At 41.5% G+C, this 24,901-nt stretch overlaps 1 protein-coding gene across 1 annotated transcript; it reads left to right on the top strand.

Annotated features, from left to right (window-relative positions):
- The first annotated feature begins 5,539 nt into the window (after positions 1–5,539).
- Positions 5,540–16,804, top strand: LOC119985531. The gene is made up of 2 exons (XM_038829822.1): positions 5,540–5,740; positions 14,615–16,804. Exons 1-2 carry the CDS (start codon positions 5,540–5,542, stop codon positions 16,802–16,804), a joined length of 2,391 nt encoding a protein of 796 aa, XP_038685750.1.
- Positions 16,805–24,901: the final 8,097 nt, after the last annotated feature.

Genomic DNA, 24,901 nt, shown 5'->3' with positions numbered 1-24,901 from the left:
ACCAGTTTTCTGATGTGAGTAAAACTTCCCTACAAATTTGTTGTAAATGGCATCCCATGAAGTGAGTGATCCTGGTGTTAGAGACATCAGCCAAAACTTAGCTTGATCCTTCAGGGTATATGGAAAGCATCTCATCTTCAATTGTTCCTCAGTCACACCTTGCAAAGGAAAAGTACTAATAGTAGCATAAAATTCTTTCATGAAAGTCAAAGGATCCTCATTAGGTAAACCATAGAAACTTGGAAGCATATTAAAGTGTAGAGATTTCAACTCATAATTTCTAGCTGCAGTTGGAAGCAATATGCACGATGGTGAAGTAGGAATAGTCGGCCGGGCAAATTCCTCCAAACAGCGTGTATCATTGTTGTCCTCCATTGGTTCAATTGTTTCCTCTTCCTCAGATTTGATGTCAGCCTTGTCTACCTTTGGTTGATTTCTAGTCCTTAGAACTCCTTCAATGTTATCGTTCAATGGAAGCACGTCTCCTTCTTGTGATCGGCGTCCTTGCATCCAAAGCTGAAAATTTTGAAAATCTGTCAAGTGAGAACACTGTCTACTCTTTTGATGATAACTTTCTGCTTATAACTCGGAATCCTGATCTGTTTCTTAGGCTGGAGAGTAGACTTCTGCAGCTTTCCGTTGATATACTATAAGCCTAGTAAACCTTGCTGAAACAGTCCAGAATAGTCGGTAAAGACAGCCACCAAATCTGCCCAGGAAACAAAAAAAAAAAAAACAGTTTATGAGGAAAACTTTCGAGACCCCAATTTGAATTAGCAAATTGAAATTCTTAAACACAATTCCCGGAAACGGCGCCAAAAACTTTTTGTAATTTTAATTAACTCGCAAGCGCACGAATACAATTATAGCATAGGTATGCGATAGCGAGGTCCATCCCATGGAGATTTGTCAAGTAATTCCAATTTCTACTCAATTCGAATGTCTCGAGATAAAACTAAATTATTTCTGAAAATTAAAGAGAAGTTGTGTGAATTTGAAAATCGAGAAAGTGCAAGAATATTAGAAAGATTTAGGGTGTTTTCAATCAAGAGAATGCAAACTAGGACTTCGATTTCACCGTAGCAATCCTATTCTATGTCTTATTTGGTTAAGATTCAATTTCTCGTTTCTAAGGTTCGTTCTTATCTAAAATATGAAACGCCATTGATTGTGGTCAAGATCAACTATTCTTAAATTGTTATCTAGCCATTGATTGTGGTCAAGATTACAAACAAGAATGCATTGAGTGCAAGAAGAACATCAAGAACCAAGAGTGTTTATGCATGGATCGTGCTTCAACAACATCTCATTCATTCACAAGAGCTATATCAAGTTTACCCATTGATCGTGGTGTAATCTTGTCTCAAACAAGTATCTAAATAATGGTGATCAGTCATTAAATCAACACATGATATATGAAGCACAATGAATAAAACTAGAAACTTGAATTGGCAACGAATTAATTAAGACATAGAATAGTCATGCTAGGCTACATCGAATCCCTAGTGAAAGAGTTTAGCCACACATAATATATAGAAACATCAACAATTCAAGAAAGAACAACATCAAGAACTTAAGAAAAATAACACCCTTTACAAAGTAAGCTTGGTGAAGAGGATTCCCCTTTTAAGAACCTTGTTGCTTTCTTCTCTCGTAGTGATGTTCCTCTCCAATATCCTCACCTTATGTGATTTTTGAGTCTCTCCCTTAGGTCTGCCCCCTCTTGCTGTGTATGCCAACCCCTTTTATATCATCCGTGGTTAGGTTAAAGTCATCCGTATGAAAGGAAAAAATATAATCCTAGTACAATTAGAATCCTTTAGTTTCCTCTTGCATAAAGATTTCCTCCAGCTGAAATATTGAATCATAATAGTCAAAGATTCATTCAAATCATAAATTGATGCTCTATTAGCTTCCTTCAAAGGCTGGAAACGTCCTTGGGCTTTCAAGAAGTCTCAAACAAATATTGTTAAGTATGAGCCCGGATTCCTGATTTTCTGGTCTGCGCAGTCCGTATTGAAACTGTCATAACTCTGTCCACAAAACTCAGAATCACAAACTGTAAAATTCTTCAGAAACTAGACTTCCATATCTTTTCAACGGTATATGACACAAAACCCAGATCTTCTCAAAGGATTTATGGTGACCTTCACAAGTGGGCAGGACTGAACAGTGGCAGATTTTGTTGAAATTACCAAGACTCGCATGTACATGTCCAATAACATATTCAAAATTGCCATTGACATAATTCATCGTCTAGGATTTGATTAACTGAAATGCAAACAAAATTAACGTAAAACACCCAAGTTTGACTTGAAAACAAAGCAATAAGTTAAGAAAGAGAGGTATAAAATCAATGTAATTTTGCAATCATCATCTACCCTACTATTTCCTTCCGATAATCACTTGGATTTGATTGGCTATTGTGATGCGGATTGGGGAGGATGTACCACTACACGACAGTCTGTAACTGGTTATTGTGTCTTCTTGGGGAAGGCTCTCATTTCTTGGAAAAGCAAGAAACAGACAACAGTTTCGAAATCTTCGGCCGAAGCTGAATACTGGTCCATGGCCTCGATTACTTGTGAATTGACTTGGTTGAGGCAATTATTGTGAGATTTACACATCAGTCACCCCCAGCCGATAACTTTATTTTGTGACAACTAAGCGGCCTTGCACATTGCCGCCAATCCAGTTTTTCATGAGAGAACGAAGCACATCGAGATAGATTGTCATATTTGTCGCAACCGGGGTCACGACGCGGACCGGCGATGAAAGGATGAAAAATGTTTAGAGTCGCCACCAATTGATATGAGTGCAATTGGACACTAAAAATGGTCTGCAAACCAGAAAATGGGTAAGGGGGTCTATTGAGTGTGGGAAAGGTGTTAGGCATCTCACAACTCCCTAAAAGGTTACCTAGATTAATCTATGTGCTTTTTCTTGAAAAGTTGTTTGTCCAATATAAACGGTATTTTGATCTGAAAAGATAACATTAATTAAAGCATAGGCAGGAGCTGAATGTCATCAAGTCCTCATCCTAATTAACTTCAATTTAGTTACCATTATTTTTACGAGTACAAATGATACCTTAATTTGAAGAGATAACATAATTAAAGCCTAGACAGGAACTGAATGTCATCAAGTCCTTCTCCTAATGAACTTTAATTTAGGTATCTAACAAATTAATTTATCATTTGTTTTTTGTTTTAATAAAGATAACACAATTAAAGTCTAGGTAGGAGCTGAATGTCATCAAGTCCTCCTCCTAGTTGACTTTAATGTAGTATCCATTAATTTGTTTTTATGAAGAGTTGGTAAAAACGTGATTATTGAATTGATGGATTGGTAAAACTAAACCCTTAAACATACATCAATTTGGCAAAACTAAACCCCTAAACATGTATACTAATTACGTTAAACGTAAATAAAACTAAACTACACTAATCTACTTTTCATTATTTCCACTACCCTATTACATGGCTTATATTTACAAGAATATACATGCCAAATAAGATAAAAATATATACAAATAATGAAATATAAAGATAAAAATACAAATATAAATATGGCCCATGGAGCCCATTAACTGCTCAAACCCGATCTAATCTCCAAATAAGCTCTCCAGCCCAAGTAAAGTCCAGCGTGGTCCAAACCCAACATCAAACACAAAGAGAGATCAAAATAGAGTACTCAAATGTAAACCAAGATTCAAATTGAATCAAACCCATAATTATGAGTAATCCAACACAATCTCAATTCAAAGCACAAATCAGATAGCTTAACTAGGATTATTCCATTTCGCTTCACATGGCACCCACCCACTCAAACCAATTACAAGTAAATTCAATACACGATTTCATACAATATAGCAAACACACTAAATACAAACCAAGGTCATTAATCATCACAAACCTAAGGTAATCAAGATAAACCAAATCGGGGCACAAATGAAAAAATTAAGTTCAATCTCGGTGAATCAATATACATGCTACATAACCAACCAAGATCTAACACAATACAAACACCAATAAGCTCCTGTAAAGCCAAATAATCGCATAAAACAACCCATGAATCAGTACCATCTTTCCAAAGAAATCATCCCATCCGTCATTATTTCAATATCATGACCCCCAAAAAAAAAAAAAACATATATCACCATCAGCCATCAACACCATTGCGTGAAACCAGATTTCAACTCAGTGAATAGATAAGATCTCAGTCAGGAAAACCAGAACCAAGTACCAACACCAGATATTAACACAATGAGTAATCGGAAACCTCAAAACCAGACATCAAAACATCAAAACCAGATATGGCAAACCCAACATCATCACAATATATCAATCGAATGTATTCCATATATCAACACAACATGAAAACCAGAGAATATACATTACGTCTTCTTCAAAAAAAAAGCCAAGGAAACGAAGAGAAGGAATCAGAGATGTATAACCAAAGAAGTAAAGCTAATTGTTACCTTCTCAGAGACGGAGAAAACGAAACCCCCTTCTTCTCTTCACTCTCTATGTTGTGCAACGGCCCAAATCTCCTCTAATAACACTTCCCCTCTTCTCTCTTGGTTTTTTGTCTTCTTTTCCACTCTGGTTTCTGCCTTTTGTTTGTGTTATCTGGCTACCCTATTGACCCGATTTCCCCTTCTCTCAAAGCCCTCTGTTTTTCTTCTCCCCTTTTTCTCTCAACTCTGCCTTCCGATTTTTTCTTTTCTTCCCCTTCTCTTGTTCCACGGCTGCTCCCTTGGGTTCCACTTATAGGCCCTTGGGGAATTACAAGTCAGGCACCGGCCATGTTTCTCCAACAAATAGGTGAGAATCCGTGTAGACCAGTCACTTTTCAGTTGAAGGGGTTTGAATTCTCCCTTGAAGAGGAAAAAGCAAAGGCGTTAGTACGAAAGATAGTGGAGGCCTGGAGTACCCCTCAAGGAGTAAGAAAAGGTCTGTGAAAAATTTATGGAACTGTTCAGTACAAGGCATGACACGTAAAAAGAGGAAAATCTTATACAGATTATGATATGTCTGATGAGGGAAGAAGGAAAGGAAAAGGAAAGTTAGGTGGAGGAGATAATGGGGAAGAAAAGCTTTCTCAGGAAAATGAAGCCATACTCAAGGAGGTCATTGAGGAAGAAGATGAAGAGGGAAGGGTTTCTTATCCAGATTTTGTCCCAGACAAAGGTGTAGAAGTAATGGTGGAAGAAGAAATTCAAGAAATGGATGGAGATTTACAAATGGAGGACACATCAAGTGATGATGAAATGGTTAGAGGACCATCTGGATATCCTGACAAAGCGGCGAAGATAATGTGGAAAATGCTGCAAACTATGACTGAGAAATATAAAAAGTATAAAGGAAAGTTTAGAAGGATGAAAGCTGAGTTTGTCAAGAGCAAGAAAATGAAGCTGCAAGAAGATTTGCAAATGGAAAAAGAAAGGGGCAATCTTCAGGAAGAGTATACCAAGATGAAGGAGCAAGTGAGAAGTATGAAAGGAGAACTTCAAGAGGCACGAAAAGAAATTACTCAAATGAAGGGAACAATTGTGACATTGGAGGAGTTAAGCTACAATGCTAAGAAGGAAATAGTTGACAAAGTTGATAAGCTAAAAAGGAATAAAGTGGAGATCAACTCTTCGAAAGAACAAATGGAGTATGCCTTTTTAGAAAGTCAAAAATTCCAGAAGTTGTATGAGGCAGACGAAGATTTCATTCAGCAAAAAGAGGCAGAGGTAGAAGAATTGAATCAACAGAATGATTTCTTACATGATGAATTGAATGAATTTCAACGGAAGCAACAAGGCACAGAGGACAAGATCAAGTTAATTATGAGTCGAGCATTGCAGTTATCAGAATGGGCTCACAGCTATGAAAAACGGGTACAAGATCTGAAAGTAAATCGGGCATTTAAGGCGCCAGAGTTGGCTGGGTTTTCCTTGTTTTTGACAGATTTACACAAAGACTTGTATGTACTTAGGGAAAAGATATTTCAAACGCAGTCAGCTAATTCTGATGTTATTGAGATTGGTGATGAGTAAAGATGTAAACAATTTGAGCTACAATATTTTGAATGGAATGATATTTTGCCATTATTATCTTTTCTTGGATTGCAAAGATTTCTTAGGACTTGCATAAATAATAATCACATGCATGCACATCTTTAAATTAAAATAAATGAGAACGAATGTTGTTGTTTTCATAATGCATAGAAAAATCATAAATAATCATAGCGCCCAAGAAGCACCATCGAAACCCCTATCAGACTTGCCTACAATCAAGAATTATTCAGAATATGGAGCAGGAAATGGGTGAGCATAGTCAGAATCAGGACATAGCTGAACTGAAAGAGCAAATGGCCCTATTAATGAAGAATATGGCGTTGCTGACGAAAGGAAAGGGAGTAGTTGAAAATTCTGAAACACCAGAGGTTCCTGAGAATAATTTGCACCAAGAAGTACCAGTTTACCCACCGGGGTTCACTCCTGCGCGTAACCAATCTTTGCTTGGTTTGCACCAGCATCAGTATGTTTCTCAATAGGCAACGACTCAGAACCCAACGTACATTCATCAAGTTGATCCTCATGGGCATGAGAATCCCTTCCCAGTCGGTGTTGATATTGCAGGAGCTGTCACTGGTGGAGTAGTGACTGAGGGAGTTCAGTATGAAGAAAATAGTTCAATGGATGCTATCAAGAAGTTGGAGAAGAGATTAAGAGCCATGGAGGGTTTCAATGCTGCAGGGATGCTGAACCCAACCAATTTGTGCTTGGTGAAAATTTGAATGTTCCACACGACTTTGTACTACCAAAATTCAGTTTGATTGATGACACTGGAGTCCCTTTGGATCATTTAACGATGTATTGTCGGCGCATGCAGCCATATGCAAGCGATGAGAAAGTGTTGATGCATTATTTCCAAGATAGTCTGACTGGGCAGCTCAAAGGTGGTTCAATACCTTTAATCCTTCATCAGTAGCTTCGTGGGAGGATTTGGCTGAAATGTTTATGAAGTAGTATAAGCATAATGAAGAAAAGATCCCTACCATTTACGATCTGTAGAACACAGTAATGAAGAGTGGGGAAAGCTTTAGGGAATTTGCCCATTGATGGAGGGATTTGGCAGCCCAGATAATTCCACCCCTTTCAGAAAAGGATTTGCTGAACGCTTTCATTGATGCTCTCCAGGAGCCTTATACTTCCAATATGGCGGGAGGTGGTCATAATAACTTAGCTGATATGATACAGGCAGGAGAACGAGTTGAATGATGTATGAAGAGAGGTACTCTGCATTATCCCACCCTTGATAAATCAGACCCAGCTAAAGCAAGTAAAGGCAAAAGGACTGAAGTGCATTCTGTGAATTTTGATTCAAATCCCCCTGTTTATGGTGCGCCTACTTCAGATTATCACCCTAGAAGCAATGCCCTAAGGATGTCAAGCCCAGGAGCCTACTATAATCATAACCACACGCAAAATCCTTATCCACCCCGATTCAATGCACCATCACCCAATCAATACTGGCAAAACCCAAACACTTACCAAAATTTTCAAAACCCAAACACTTACCAAAACCCTCGTCCAAATTTCCAAAACCAAAGACCCAGAAGGCCCGTTGAGCATTTCGATCCTTTGCCCATAACCTATGCTGAATGTTTCACGAAACTTCAAGCACAAGGAGCAGTGGATCCTGTTCCGGGATGGGTCCACCAACCTCCATATTCCCATTGGTATGATCCTAATGCCACATGCTTATATCATGGAGGTACACCCGGGCACTCAACTGAAGGTTGTTTACGATTCAAAAGGATAGTCCAGGGGATGATTGAAGCGAAATGGCTGGATCTTAGTGCAATCAATAAACCAAATGTCAACAACAATCCATTTCCTAATCATGAGAAGGAGGGGGTGAATGCCATTGAAGAATTTTGTGCTACAAAAAGATAGGTATCAGAGATTGCAATGCCGTTGGGATAGTTGTTTATGGTGTTGAGGAAAGAAAGATTAGTTGAGGAAGTGGCAGTAGATACGCCCGTTCAACGTAGACTTTTTGATGACATGAAGACTTGTGAGTTCCATAGACGACAAAGGGGACATGCTATTGAGAATTGTCGTGGCTTTCAGGAGAAGGTACAAGAGTTGATGGATTTGAAGATAATAAAGTTTGAGGTGAAAGGCCAATCAAATGAAGTCAGTGTCATGGGAGGATATTATCAAGGGCCTAGGCCGAATCACGCTCCGTAATTTGTCTTGCAGTATTATGTGGAAGATGCGTCACCAGTTGGGCCACTCAAACCAAAGATAGATCCTTTGTACAAGAATGACAAGGCTGTGCCATGGAATTATGAGGTTGAAGTTAGAGGAAAGCGAGGAGAAATGGTAGATAATATTTCTGGTGTCAGTGGAGTTACCCGAAGTGGGAGATGTTACACGAGAAATGAGCCAGAAGGGAATCCGGCAGTGGATCTTGAAGCTGAACGCCAAAGAAAAGGGAAAGCAATACCTGAAGTTGAAGGATCAGGTTCTATTCTAGAAGAAGGTCTTTTTGTACGCCCAGAAAAGAAAAAGAAAGTTGTAACCGATGTGGAAGTCCAGGAGTTCCTGAAAATTATTCGGCAGAGTGAGTACATGATAGTGGATCAATTGAAGAAAACCCCTGCAAAGATTTCGATCTTGGAGTTGATAATGAGTTCTGAACCGCATCGACAAGTCTTGATGAGAATGTTAAATCAGGCGTATGTATCAGACAAGATTCCTACAAACTCTTTTAATGGCATTGTGGGAAATGTGTTGGCGTCCCATCTGTTGTCCTTTACTGAAGATGATATTCCGCATGAAGGGATGGGGCATAACAAAGCTTTGCATATTTCAGCCATGTGTCGTGGAAAGGAATTAGCAAGTATCTTGGTGGATAATGGGTCATCCCTCAATATTTTACCAAATGAGACTTTTGAAAAGCTGCCGATTGACAGATCTTATTTAAAGCAAGTGCTGATGGTGGTGAGGGCATTTGACGGAACACGTAGAGAGATTATGGGAGAAATTGAAATACCTTTACAGGTTGCAAGCGTAACTTTCAATGTGTCGTTCGTGGTAATGGATATTTCACCAACCTACAGTTGCCTGTTGGGACGACCTTGGATTCACACTACAGGAGCCGTTCCCTCATCATTGCATCAGATGCTCAAGTTTGTTCATGATGGAAGGGTTTAGATAGTAAAGGGCCAGTCAGAATGGATGGTTGCTAGTTTGTCTAATAATTCTCCTATTGATGCTCCGACAGAAGGGATTGAGAGTTCATTCCAATCTTTTGAAATTGCTAGTGCTAGCTATGTGAAGGAAGGACTTTCTCCCCTAATGCCACAAGTATCCAAGGTTACGAAGAATGTGGCAAGATTTATGTTGAAAAAGGGGTTTCGCCCGGGAGAAGGACTTGGTAAGAATCGACAGGGAATTAAGAAGCCAGTAGAAATGATGAAACATCCAGAACGTTGGGGCTTGGGTTATAAGCCAACCAGGATTGACAAGAACCGTGTGCAAGCAGAAAAACAGGCGAAGAGGTTTGCTCGTCTAGAAGGAAAAGAGCTGGAAGTTGAAAAGAAACCGATTCCTTGGCTTTATGACAGTTTTGTGTATGGAGGGATGCAGAACAAGATAAGTTTGGCTAATACTGGGGCAATTTTTGGAAAACTGCCATTTGGAAACTCGACAGATAAAACTGGGGCAATTTTGGCAAATATATGTGTTCAGTTTGAAGACTTCCAAGTTGCTGTGGTGGAAGAGGAACAAAGTTCCGCTGCTAGACCTTGCTTTGTCATCTCGCGTCCTTCAAATTTCAAATTAGGCAACTGGACCAGTCTGGAGCTCCCAGCATCTCTCAAGAACCTGCAAGAGTAATCCCGAGTGCACTACCATCATGGGCCCAGCTCACGGCCTTCGTTTGGGTCTTTTGTAATGAGCATGCTTTACTTTGCTTTCAATAAATCTTATAGTATGGCGATTGCATGTTCAATCTTTGTACATATTCCCTTTTCCACGAAATGAAAGTCTTTTGACAGTCATCCATATTCATGCTTCTCCATTTCCATTTAAGGTTTGTTCTCCATTATCAAAACCATTTTTTATTCATTTCTTTCACAGGATTGAAAATGATGATAACGAAGATGACGAATTTAATGAACCAGATTTTGATGCACCCATTAGTAATGTTGAATCTGACTATGAAATAGAGGAAGAAATTGAGATTTTACCGAAAATGTTAAGACAAGTCAATCAGGAAGAGAAACTAATAAAGCCGCACCAAGAGATAACTGAAGTTGTTAATTTGGGAACTGAAACAGAGAAAAAGGAGGTTAAGGTAGGAGCTACCTTCGAAGGAGAGAATAAGAAGAACTTGATAGATTTATTGCATAGTTACCAGGATGTCTTTGCATGGTCTTATCAAGACATGCCCGGTCTTGATACAAGTATTGTTGTGCACAAGTTGCCATTGATTCCAGAATGTACCCCAGTGAAACAAAAGCTAAGGAGATTGAAAGCAGATATGCTTTTGAAAATAAGAGATGAAGTGAAGAAGCAGTTCGATGATGGTTTTTTAGCAGTGGCTAGATACCCTGAATGGGTGGCAAATATTGTACCTGTTCCCAAGAAGGATGGAAAAGTGCGGATGTGTGTCGATTATAGAGATCTCAATCGTGCAAGCCCGAAAGATAATTTTCCTCTTCCCCATATTGATGTTTTAGTGGATAATACAGCTAGACATTCAACTTTCTCTTTTATGGATGGATTTTTGGGTTACAATCAGATCAAGATGGCACCAGAAGATCGTGAGAAAACGACTTTTATTACCCTATGGAGAACTTTTTGCTATAAAGTCATGCCGTTTGGTCTGAAGAATGCCTGTGCTACTTATCAATGGGCCATGGTCACTTTGTTTCATGACATGATGCATAGAGAAGGAGAGGAGAAAAAGAAAAACGAAAAAGAAAGGTGGAGAAAATCCAAGAGAGCCAACAGAGTCGCCAGTTGTCGCAACCGGGGTCACGACGCGGACCGGCGATGAAATGATGAAAAATGTTTAGAGTCGCCACCAATTGATATGAGTGCAATTGGACACTAAAAATGGTCTGCAAACCAGAAAATGGGTAAGGGGTCTATTGAGTGTGGGGAAGGTGTTAGGCACCCCACAACTCCCTAAAAGGTTACCTAGATTAATCTATGTGCTTTTTCCTGAAAAGTTGTTTGTCCAATATAAATGGTATTTGGATTTGAAAAGATAACATTAATTAAAGCATAGGCAGGAGCTGAATGTCATCAAGTCCTCCTCCTAATTAACTTCAATTTAGGTATCTAGTAAATTAAATTATCATGCTTTTTATGAATACAAGTGATATTTTAATTTAAAGAGATAACATAATTAAAGCATAAGCAAGAGCTGAATTTTTTCAAATCCTCCTCCTAAAGAACTTTAATTTAGGTATCTAGTAAATTAATTTATCATTGTGTTTACGAATACAAATAATACTTTAATTCAAAGAGATAACATAATTAAAGCCTAGGCAAGAGCTGAATTTTATCAAGTCCTCCTCCTAAAGAACTTTAATTTAGGTATGTAACAAATTAATTTATTATTTGCTTTTCGTTTAGATGAAGATATCATAATTAAAGTCTAGGCAAGAGCTGAATTTTATCAAGTTCTCCTCCTATTTGACTTTAATTTAGGTATCTTCTTATTTTGTTTATATGAAAATTTGGAAAAGACGCGGTTGTTGAATTGACGGATTTGTGAAAAATGACCTATGCATACAATTCTAATATACATTCTAAACTAACAACCCCTAACATGCATACTAATCAATTTAAATATGCATAAAACTAAACTACACTACTCTACACTACTTTTTATTATTTCCACTACCTTATTACATGGCTTATATTTACAAGAATAGACATATACAAATAAAAACAATGTAAAAATATATACAAATAATAAAAATACAAAATGTGGCCCATGGAGCCCGTGTGTGGCTCAAACCCGGTCCAATCTCCAAATGCACATCCCAACCCCAAACGAAGGTCCATTGCAGTCGAGTCCACAAATCAAGCAAGAGAATGATCAAAATTAGAGGCTTAAACATAATCAAGATTCATATTAATAACAAGCTTCCATTAACAGTTTCTGTCATACGAACATATTTTTGTTTTTACATAGATCTAGGCTGAAAACCAATTCATTTATCAGCAAGATACAAACTAATAGAATTCCAGCCGGCATATTGTAACTCATTTCATCATTATTAATCTCACAAGGCAGAGCATCGAACCACATATAAAACAACATCAAAAGTGACACATTATTTTTGGTGCTAACTGCAATGCATTCTCCAGCCAAACAAACAGTAACTCACGGCAAAAATTATGGGAGGATAACACAGATGAAAAATAGGGGAGATGACGAAGATCTCAAACCATGCTAGCAGGAGAATCAAACAATACCCAGGAATTAACAATCAAGTATTAAGATGAGCAGCAGAGAAACATCAAGAATAGAACCAATCATAAACCAAAGAAATTTCAGAAATATAATCAGTAAAATCAAATATCATTCTCAACATCCAAACTCAAGTATTGAAACCAAAGAATGAACTACCTTCGATTCCCTGTTGTGCGTCCGTTTCCTGATATCCGCGTGCTCCTCTCTCCCGATTTCCCTTTTTTTCTATTTCATTCTATGCAGCGACTATCTCTCCTCTGGTTCTCGATTCTCTTCTCTCTGCCATTTCTCTCTTTTTTTTTCTCTCTCTTCTTTTTTGTTTCTCTCACAAAAGACCCTTTTCTTCCTCTCTTTCTTTTGTTATGCGGCTCCCTCTCCTATTGTTGGCTCCCCCAATCTCTATTTCTTTAACCTCTTTTTTGTAAAAAATCCCAAAATACCCCCAAAAACCCTATTTTTCTCCTCTTCTCTAAAACCCTCAAGATTTACATTTTTGTTTTTTCCTTATTTTTGTGAAACCTTAATAAAGGAACCATCTTTCCCTCTTAAGGATTTTCTTATTTTTATTATTTATTTAATTGCCCTATTTTTTAGATATTTTCTAGGGTTTAGATCTTTTGGGCTTAGGTTTGAATTTTAATGGGCTTACGGTCCAAGAGTTGGGTCTTAGGATTTTTGTATGCTTATGGGTCCAAGAAACAAGTTTTGAATTTTTTTTGTAAGCATGTGGGCCTATGAGCTCTTGAATTTTGAATTTCTACATTATTTTTATTCTTTTTTTTTGTTTTGTTTGGCCGGACGAAAATCGAAGACTACAATATTGTTCGTGAACGGATTGACAGAGGAGAGATTAAAACAGCCTACGTAGCAAGTGAAAATCAGATTGCGGATATATTCACAAAGGCCTTGGGTCAAGGCACATTCCATATATTACTTCGCAAGTTAGGCGCCTTTGACATTCACGTCCTAACTTGAGGGGGAGTATTAACAGATTCAATATTGATTGGAGACTTTCCTTAATTGGAGATTCGACAATCAAGCAGATTCCATATTGAGGATTTGACTAAATTCATGATTGATGCCTCAATTGATACCTTGTAATTAGTACCTTGATTGTTGCCTTTGATAGAGATTGTAATTACGTAGGTCATTGATTGTAAACCAGTGTAATAGCTATATAGTTGTTTCCTCACTTCAATAAAATATAACACAGAACATATAAACACAAGTGTGTCTACTTCTCTCCCGAGAGTCATATTTTACACTATTTCCCCCCAGTCACCCAAGATGAGTTGAAATTGTTCCATAACATGCTCAAGCCATAACAACAAGTCTATGATTTGCATTGATTGTTCCATTTCACGGGAGAGTGATATGACTTGAATGGAAAAGAGTTTCTTATCAATGTTGCGGAACAACTAAAAATCGTCTTGGGCTGCTGGGGGAGATAGTTTGGTGAAGAACAAGATGATGAATTTCATTCATCCATTGGTGGGTTGGTGTGGATGATTAGGGTTTTGAATTAGTTTGATGAAATGAAAAGGGGTTGTGTTTGTTCATATAGGAAAAGGGTGAAAGGGTGTGAATTGATAAGTATGAAAGAGATATATATGTATGGGCCAAAAATCGTTGGCCCGAAATATTCCGACACGAGTAAAAGCCCAGCGTAAACTTCAATTACAGATCAGCCCAGATGTGCATTCCTGAGCCTGTCTGATCTGCAAATCCTAGCAACACTCAAAGCCCATATTTGGATGGGGTATAAAAGCACCTCAGTGCCATGGTGTCCAGTAATTATCAGATGGGATCAAAAGCCCAATAACAGCCCATCAAAGGAGCTAATCCGTACTGTTTAGCATGTGCTGAACACGTGATTGAGCACACTATAAATAGAGGAGGGGTCCTCCTCATTACTCTCTCGGAACCACCAGGTATCTATCTCTTTCTCTCTCTAAAAAGCCCTTCACTTCCCTCACTAAAAATATTTCCAACAGTTGACTGATTTGACCGTCGGAGCTTGTTCGGTCGACACCACACCGGTGTTCAAGTTTCACGGTCAACCTTTTCTGATCTTGCAGGGTTGTCATAGGCCTCAATCGACAACAAATTGATTGTAGATTTTAGTGTCTACAATTTGGCGCCCACCGTGGGGCCTTGACAATCATTCGGCTAGATCAGTCATTTCCGGACGACTCTCCATCATGTCTTCGGACGATTCAAATGATTTTGCTACTCAACTGGCAGCGTTGAAGGCTCAAATGGCGGAGGACAAGGCTGCAGCAAAGGCCGAAAGTGCCTCCGTCCGGGCAGAAAACATTGCCTTGAGGGGTAAAGTAGAGCAGTTGTTGGCTCAGCTTTCCACACCACCCTCGACCTCACAGGTCCGTCTCAATATCGGCTCGATGCAGTCACTGGACTCTCCTAATCCAGCTGAAACTTCTTGTCAGCCGCGATCTCAGTCATTCAATGTCCCACACCTACCTTTATCGGTCGGTGAGCAATCTAATGCCTATCACAGGGATCTTCCGCCCCCACCAACTCGTTCGGCCATGACAACCAATGCCGGGCTGTCCTATGACAAGGGTTTAACCGACGCGCAGAGACTAACCGAAGTCAAAACATTCCTCAAACGACTTCCCGGAGTACTGGTGCCAATCCGGAAAAGCCTACCCGACAGTTATTCTGACTCTCCGTTCTCCGATCGCATCGTTTCGGTGGAAATGCCGAAGAAATTCCATCTTCCCAACATGCGCTCCTTCGATGGTACCAGCGACCCGGACGACCATATGGCCCAGTATAGACAAAGAATGCTCACCCTCACCGTGTCAAGGGAATCTCGTGAAGCATGCATGTGCAAAGCGTTCGGATGCTGCCTCACCGGTCCAGCATTACAATGGTTCATTAACCTCCCCAATGCCTCGATCAGTTCGTTCGCCCAACTGACAGATCTTTTCATAGAGCAGTTTGCTAGCAGCAGGAGGTTACCCAAAGCTTCGGACGATCTCTACAAAATCAGACGCGGGTCGGAGGAATCTCTTCGCTCTTATATTGGTCGCTTCCTGGCGGAGAAGGTGCTGATCCCTAGCTGTAACGTGGAGACAGCTGTCACAGCTTTCAGAAAGGGTCTGTCACCCTCCGACGAACTCTATAAAGAGTTGACGAAGTTTCCGTGTACCAACATGGAAGACGCGCTGGCGCGCGCGTGGGCCCAGGTTAAATGGGACGAGGATGAAAGCAATCAACAGCAACCCCCGGCCGGGAGGAGCGTCGGACACACTGGGGTCGGCAAGGATCAATGCCAAGATCATCGACCTCGAGGGTCGGATCGATCACGCCATGATAGACGACAATACGATCGATCTAGATCTGCATCGTCCAGTTTTCGAAAGCCGGAATACGCATTTAACATTGAACCGACCGAAATGATCTCCACTCTTAAGAGCTTGGGGAACAAGGTGCAGTGGCCTAGCAAAATGAGGTCCCCAGCTGACCGTCGGGACTCATCGAAGTGGTGCGATTTCCACCAAGACCATGGCCACACCACTCGGGATTGTCGAGGTTTACACGATGAAGTTATCGAGTTGTTGAACCGTGGGCACCTCAAAGACGTGTTGACCGCAAAGGGTAAAGAAACCATGGCCAGATGGATTGATCGAGAGCTGACACCACCGACTCACCCGAAGCCAAAAGGGTCAGTCGGAGTCATTATCGGTGGTTCTGAGATCAGCGGCATATCGCATTCAGCTGCAAAGAGAAATGCCCGGAAGGCTGTGAATCCAATCCTACGATCCACCGAACTTGTCGTACCACCGTCCGGACAAATGATAAGTTTTATTGATGATGAAGCCACGCAATTACTCAATCCACATCACGACGCTTTGGTAATATCTATTCTTGTTGCTAATTACACTATTAAACGTGTCTTGGTTGACAATGGCAGCTCGACGAATGTCCTATTCTTTGGTTGTCTCAAGGCAATGGAAATCGATGAATCCCATATCATTGGCCGGTCAACAATACTCCTTGGGTTCAGCGGGGAGCAGGTATACAGTCTGGGGGAGATCGCCCTGCCGGTTTATACCGAAGGAATAAATCCCAACACTAACTTCGTAGTGTTAAAAGGCTCTTCGCCGTATAACATCATACTCGGTCGACCATGGATCCACGAGATGAAAGCAATCCCTTCGACGTACCATCAACTGATACGTTTCCCTACGAAATGGGGAGTCAAAGAGATTAGGGGAGAACAACTTGCTTCACGGAACTGTTACACCAGTGCCTTGAAGGGGAAAACAAATGACTTATAGCAATTACAGCAACTAACAGCCCCGGCAGACAAGGCTGCTATAGTCGACCAAGGTTCGCCAGATATGGAAGAATTAGATGACATTCAGATTCATCCGGACTATCCCGATCGTAAAGTACAGATTGGTGCACGTCTCGAATATGATGTTCGAACGAAGCTCATTGAATTTCTCACAGAAAATCAGGATTGCTTCGAATGGTCACATGCCGATATGGTGGGGATAGATCCAGAAGTTGTTGTCCATCGGCTCCAGGTCGATCCGAACCACGAGCCCGTCAGACAGAAAAGAAGGAAGTTTGCGGCCGAACGCAATCGTATTATAAACGATGAAGTTCAAAAGCTTATCGATGTAGGTTCTGTTCGTGAGGTTCAATATCCGGATTGGTTGGCAAATGTGGTGGTTGTTAAAAAGAAAAACGGAAAATGGAGAGTTTGTATCGACTTCACTGATCTAAACAAAGCATGTCCAAAGGATCCTTTCCCTCTCCCACACATCGATATGCTAGTTGATTCGACTGCCGGGCATGAACTCCTCAGCTTCATGGATGCCTTCTCAGGCTACAATCAAATTCTCATGCATCCAGATGATCAGGAGAAGACATCATTCATAACTGAAAGAGGTATTTTTTGTTATAAAGTTATGTCGTTCGGTTTAAAAAATGCAAGATCAACATACCAAAGGTTGGTCAACAAAATGTTTGCCGCAATGCTGGGCAAAACTATGGAAGTCTACATTGATGATATGCTGGTAAAATCTCTGAAAGCTGAATCCCATCTGGGGCACCTGCGAGAGGCATTCGAGGTGCTTCGAAAATACAATATGAAACTTAACCCAACAAAATGTTCTTTTGGCGTGTCGGCCGGAAAGTTCCTCGGTTTCATGGTGACTCAAAGGGGAATTGAAGCAAATCCGAAGCAAATTCGGTCGGTCCTCCATATCCCATCGCCAAGATGCAGGAAGGACGTGCAAAAGCTGACCGGAAGAATAGCGGCGCTAAGCAGATTCATCTCTCGGTCATCCGATCGATGCCACAGCTTTTTCGACATTCTACGCAAAAGCAATGACTTTGAATGGTCAGTCGAGTCGGAAGAAGCCTTACAACAATTGAAGCACTATTTGGTATCAGCACCGCTACTTTCCAAGCCAAAACAGGGTGAGTCACTTCTGTTATACCTTGCAGTTTCAGAAACAGCAGTTAGCGCTGTTTTAGTTAGAGAGGAAAATGGTCGACAGTTGCCTGTCTACTATATCAGCAAAAGCCTGCTTGATGCAGAAACGAGGTACTCCCAACTTGAAAAGTTAGCCTTGGCTCTTATGGTAGCCGCCCGGAAATTACGTCCATATTTTCAATGCCACCCGATCGTGGTTGTCACAACCTTCCCTTTGCGTAACATACTCCACAAACCCGAGTTGTCGGGCCGATTAACAAAATGGGCCGTGGAACTCAGTGAACATGACATTATATTCCAACCCCGGACGGCGATGAAGTCTCAGGTGTTGGCCGACTTCGTAGCTGACTTTACTCAACCAATAGAGGCCCAAGCGAAGCACGAGTTGTTGTATATAGCGAAGCATCCGGAAGGGACGTGGTCTCTCTCGGTTGATGGTTCCAGCAACGTGAACGGAAGCGGGCTCGGGATCGTTCTCATTTCACCCTCTGGGGAAATATTGCAGCAATCCATCCATTGTGGGTTCCGAGCTACCAACAATGAAGCCGAATACGAAGCTCTTATTTCTGGATTGGAGCTCGCAAAAAAACTCAAGGTAAGAAAGATCTCTGTTCGATCGGATTCACAATTGGTAGTCAACCAACTGCTCAGATCTTATCAGGCTCGCGGAGCGAACATGATTATTTATTTGGAGTTGGCAAAAAGACTTCGAGACTCGTTCGAGGAATTCGTTATAGCTCAAGTACCACGTCTTGAAAACTCACATGCGGATGCACTGGCCAATCTGGGATCTGCCCTACAGACAAACGAGCCACAAATGATACCGGTTGTACACCTTGATGCCCCGGCAACCAAAGACGTTAATGAAGTCCTAACAATTTCTACCGAAGATAGCTGGATGACCCCCTTGATCAAATACATTGACAAAGGAGAATTGCCGCTTGACAAGAATGCTGCCCGAAGACTCAGGGCTGGAGCGGTTCGGTTCACCACTTATGAAAGTCAGCTTTACAGGAAATCGTATTCGGGTCCGCTACTCCGCTGCGTAACTACTAGGCAAGGTGGAGACATTCTTTCAGAATTATACGAGGGAGAGTGTGGAAACCATTCGGGCGGAAGAAGTCTGGCCAATCGAACACTAACGAGCGGATACTTTTGGCCTACGATGCGTGCAGACGCTGCGAACTTCGTCCGATTATGCGATAAGTGTCAACGATTCGCCCAAGTTTCTCATCTTCATCCTGAGAAGCTTCATCCCACGCTAGCACCATGGCCTTTCATGCACTGGGGAATGGATATCGTTGGTAAATTGCCGGTCGCCTCCGGACAAAGGGTATACGTCCTCGTCCTAACGGATTACTTCACAAAATGGGTCGAGGCAGAAGCTTTTAAGCAAATTCGTGACCATGAGGTGAAGACGTTTATATGGAAAAACATTATCTATAGGTTCGGCATTCCAAAAAAGATAACGACCGACAATGGCTCCCAATTCTTGAGCCATCAATTTCAAGTTTTTTGCAACAAATATGGAATCGAGCTGCACTACTCCACTCCGCGCAATCCCCAGTCGAACGGACAGGCTGAGTCCTCCAACAAAACTATCATGAACACTTTGAAGAAAAGGCTTGAGGACGCCAAAGGAAAATGGGCGGAGGAACTACCTGGAGTACTGTGGTCCTATCGAACGACGGCAAAAACTCCAACAGGGGAAACTCCTTTTTCGCTCGTATATGGGTCGGAAGCGGTCATTCCCGTCGAGATCGGTCTCCCCTCAGCCAGATGTCAGTGGATTAGCCAGAGCACGAATGACGAATTACTAGAAAAGAATTTAGACACGACTGACGAACTCAGAGAAGAGGCAAGGATTCGGACGGCAATCTATCAGCAAAAAGTGGCGCGTCACTACAACAAAAATGTTAGAACCCGAATATTTCGAGTCGGAGACTTCGTACTTAGAAAGGTCTTTCAGAACACCAAAGAGCATGGGGCAGGAAAACTCGGACAAACTTGGGAAGGACCGTACCAGATTAGGGAAGTTGTCGGACGAGGAGCATACAAACTGACAGCCAAAGACGGGCGGGAATTGAACAACAGTTGGAACGCTATCCATCTCAAATTGTATCATTTTTAACTAAATAAAGTCCCTGCTTTTGTTAAAATCTCGTTCAAACTATTAAAATAAACGTACAACCGCTATTATCAATACGGTCAAAACTAATATTAACAAAATGAACCGACGTCCAAAGTTTCATCACCAAAAACTACATTACCACTTAATTGGCCAAAAATTATATTTCCAAAAGCCAGACGACAGCAAGGTGTGGCATGAAGGCCATGTAACGTTCAGGCCGAAGGGGGAGCATCGCAATTCCCATCATTCACATCATCAATCTCATCACCATCAGCTTCTTCTTCGTCTTCAGTAAACATTTTGAGGTACTCCTCGTGGTTGCGGATATGTAGGTCAACATCCCACTCGGAGGACTTCCCCTCCTTGAATTCCCTCATTAGATTCCCAGTCGTACAAATAACGGCGTCGTCAACAGCGGACTCCAGTTGCTTCTTCAAATCCGCAATTTCATCCTCTAAAGACTTGTGACTAACGTTCAGGGACTGAACCTGGGCTTTAAGATCCTCAATTTCCTTCTCGAACGACGCAATCTTCTCTTCCAAAGCCTTGGCATTGGCTACCGCGAGGGACTCTCTCTTCTTTCTTAATGAAATTTCGGCCGAGAGTTCCCGCTGTTTGAGCGAAGCGCTAACATATTTTTGCTTCATCACGCCGTACTGCTCACGCATATAGAGACAACCCTCGAAAACCTGCAACAGAAATATTGTTAAATCTTCGTGTATATAAAACATGGAAAACCTACGTATAGAGGTTTGAAAATGCTCAAAGTCTCGACCGATAGAGACATACCTGAAAGGCACGGGTGGCACTAAAGTCCGCGATGCTCTCAGTAGTAAAATCTGTAAACTCTTCAACGTCAGCCGGGAATACGAGACCGCTCGCAGCACTCATAAATACGGCCGGGTCGCCAAAAGCAGACGTCCCCTCGGGAAAGGTAAAGACGACTGCACCCGACGAATCCTCCAAATCTTTTCCTTTCCTTTTTGGTCTAGCCTCTCTGGGAGAAGGAGGAAGCTCGACTTCTGCGACACCACCATCGGTCAGTTCCACAGTGTCTTTCGTTTTATCTGTCGCTTTCTTTCCAGACTTTCCTCTGGACGACTTCTTTTTGGCTTCCTGAGCAGCTTTCTTCCTTCGCTCAAAGGCTTCACCAGCACTTTTAACATCAACCGGGCCAGCCATTGTATCGTCCGATAACCCTCTTTCTTCTAAATTCAAATTTCGCATAAAAGAAAATCGGTATCCTAATAGTTCGAACGACCTTGTAGCGCACAAAACAGTACTTAAATCTCTAAGTTTAGGTACGGGAGTACCTTCTTGCAAGTCTTGTACGTGCGACCACAAAGAGCTCCTACGGAGGTTTGCTTCGTTCAAAATGTCCTTCCAATCTCTCTCCTTGGCAGTAAGGTCCCCAACGAAATTGTTAAAAGCTTGCTCGTAGTTATCACAAGCAGGCTTCGTGCTCAAATTTCCTGCAAAAAGGAAAATATAAGTCTGGGTCAGTCAATCGCGAACGGAATGAACAATATACTATACTTACTAGCTTTCTTCCAAGAAAGAGGAACTCCGTCCGATCCGCCGGGACCGAATACCATCTCGCCTCGAACCCAGAAGAAATAGGGTTTCCACCCTCGGTCAGCTGTTGTCAAGTTTAATACCGGATGGCCCTGTTTCTTTCTAAACAAATTGAAAGTATATCGGCCAGGGTCTCCTGGATGTTCCTTCAAATAATAGCAGTTTAATAGCTCCCGATACCCGAACGGACGTCCCAGCCTCTCACTCAAACATTCAACTGCTAAGAGAAGCCTCCAACCGTTCGGCATGAGCTGCGTTGGGGCAATGCGGAAGTAACGCAAAACGTCCCGTACTAACGTAGGCATCGGAAAAAGTAGACCCAGTTTGAACGGAGCTTCATACATTGCCACCCATCCCGGAACATCCCAATCAACTCTCTGATAAAAAGTCGCAGCTTTCACTTCCACTCCAGACGGAAATTTATAACAATACTTCAACCTCAGAAGTTCATTTCCTTTCAGAGCCGAAGCATCCGTCTTCGTCAGAAAGTTCAAGGGCCGGCCGTCCGCTTCGATCGTTTCAATACCGATGGGTGGAAGAGACTGATGATCACTTGTACCAGCCTCCTCGACAGGCTCCGCAAAATGCACCCCTGACTCGTGATAAGTCCTCCTCGGAAGACGAACCACTTTCAAAGGAGCGGGCCGACCTGAAGCACTTCGCTCATCAATTTCCCCGGTCGCGGTAACGCACTTTTTAACCAACAGATGTTGTCCGGACTCTTCTTCCCTTTCATCACCAAACCGCGCGCCACTTACTTCGTCTAAATCAGATTCCCTAAGATTGGCGATTTCTTCCAAATGGGAAGCAGAAGCCATAGGAAACCTTTACCGGAGAGCCCCACCGGGGACCAAAGGCGCGGCGGAGACAAAGACCAGGAAACCACCGGAAAAACAAAAACCGGCCAAATGATGGGCAAAAATCAAAGAAAGCAGCCAGAGAGAACGCAAGCAAGAAAGAAACTGGAAACAGAAAGAAAAGTCGAAGAGAGACTTTAGGAGTCACCTGAACTTGGAGAAGAAAGAACCTGCAAGCAAAAAAAAGAGGAGAAGGAGATCTCTGATGGGGGACGTTGGTGAAGATAATGAAAAATTGTTGCATATGTAGAAGATAAACACGAAAACCAAGGGACATCATTACACGGCATTAATGACTGACGAAAGAACCGTCAGCCGTCATAGAAAGACTGAGAACCCAAGAAACGTGCGAAGGGGGAATACATTTAATGCCCCGAAACCCTAAAAGGCGTACCTTCGGTAGACCAAAAGTCAGACAGTTGGCAGCTACAATCAATGCAAGAGATCCTATCAGATACGTCGGACACGTGCCAAGGAACTTTCGTCCGAACGAACAACTAGACCTGTGAGAGTCTAACGTTCAGCCCCAAGCGGTTAAGGACTTACGTCCGAACGAACAACTAGACCCGTGAGAGTCTAACGTTCAGGCCCAAGCGGTTAAGGACTTTCGTCCGAACGAACAACTAGACCCGTGAGAGTCTAACGTTCAGGCCCAAGAGGTTAAGGACTTTCGTCCGAACGAACAACTAGACCCGTGAGAGTCTAACGTTCAGGCCCAAGAGGTTAAGGACTTTCGTCCGAACGAACAACTAGACCCGTGAGAGTCTAACGTTCAGGCCCAAGAGGTTAAGGACTTTCGTCCGAACGAACAACTAGACCCGTGAGAGTCTAACGTTCAGCCCCAAGAGGTTAAGGACTTTCGTCCGAACGAGTAAGCCTAAGAGGCAGAAAATCTGGTAAGAACGAACCAGACCATGATAGTTTAACATGCGATCCGTGAACGACGACCTGACTACTCTCAGAGTCAAGAAACTTGACTCCGAGAGTGGGGGACAAACTGTATGGGCCAAAAATCGTTGGCCCGAAATATTCCGACACGAGTAAAAGCCCAGCGTAAACTTCAATTACAGATCAGCCCAGATGTGCATTCCTGGGCCTGTCTGATCTGCAAATCCTAGCAACACTCAAAGCCCATATTTGGATGGGGTATAAAAGCACCTCAGTGCCATGGTGTCCAGTAATTATCAGATGGGATCAAAAGCCCAATAACAGCCCATCAAATGAGCTAATCCGTACTGTTTAGCATGTGCTGAACACGTGATTGAGCACACTATAAATAGAGGAGGGGTCCTCCTCATTACTCTCTCGGAACCACCAGGTATCTATCTCTTTCTATCTCTAAAAAGCCCTTCACTTCCCTCACTAAAAATATTTCCAACAGTTGACTGATTTGACCGTCGGAGCTTGTTCGGTCGACACCACACCGGTGTTCAAGTTTCACGGTCAACCTTTTCTGATCTTGCAGGGTTGTCATAGGCCTCAATCGACAACAAATTGATTGTAGATTTTAGTGTCTACAATATATATATATATAAAGTTGTGCCCACGTGACATTTTTGGCAGAAATGGTAAGGTTATAATGTAGTTTCTAGTTTTGGATTTGGGTTGCAACTATCCCAAAGAAATATTTTTCTTTCCTATTTTGGCATGTTTGGTGATAGTCGGATATTGAATAAAAAAATTGTGCTTAATTTTATTGGTGCGAGAAAATGATCGTCATTATTAAGTATTTTTTTTAAAAAACTAGTTAGTATCAACAAATAGTAATATTTCATTTTTACGAGTTTTACATTATATTTAATCAATGTTATACTAGAATAGTAGGATGCGGAATGAAATTCTCTTCCATTATTTGGTTACGAGCAATTCATTCTCATTGAAAATCAACGAACATATAGCATAATTATTGAAAGTAAGTTTTATAGAAATTTGACAGAAGTGATCTTAGCGAACATATTTTAACACAAAACCTGAATGATGAAATTAATGATCAAACGAAATAGGAATTGCACCAAGCACAATCTTTGGTTCAATTATCTTAGGGTTTGGCAGAAAATCTTCTCTAAGTTTTGATTAATTTTATGTTCCACCATCCATTTAAAAAAGGATGTCAATTGTACTTCGATGAGGATGTCAACTGTACTTCGATTGTCGATCAAGATCCGTTTTATCATATAGTTGGCAGTAAAGGGCTCAACCACTAACGCATCATCGTGAGGAACGTTAATGTTGTCAGTGTCTTTCTCGAAGGAGGTGATCAATTTCTCATACCTTCTTCAATTTTTCCTTTTGTTATCAACCTGATGGACTATTCTCACGTAGGCTCTTATTTTAAAGTAGCTTTCGACTCCTAACGCTAGTCCAC

The sequence above is a fragment of the Tripterygium wilfordii genome, chromosome 19 (genome assembly GCF_013401445.1).
Source record: "Tripterygium wilfordii isolate XIE 37 chromosome 19, ASM1340144v1, whole genome shotgun sequence".
In the NCBI taxonomy this organism is placed as follows: Eukaryota; Viridiplantae; Streptophyta; class Magnoliopsida; order Celastrales; family Celastraceae; genus Tripterygium; species Tripterygium wilfordii.
Note: the sequence above shows the minus strand (reverse complement) of the source record. Positions and strands in the feature narration are given on the sequence as shown.

Coding starts and splice junctions, on each gene's coding strand:
- LOC119985531 (XM_038829822.1), top strand. CDS start 5,540: ATGAAGGGAACAATTGTGACATTGGAGGAGTTAAGCTACAATGCTAAG. Junction 5,741..14,614: donor TTCAGCAAAAAGAGGCAGAG/GTAGAAGAATTG, acceptor AATTGATTGTAG/ATTTTAGTGTCTACAATTTG.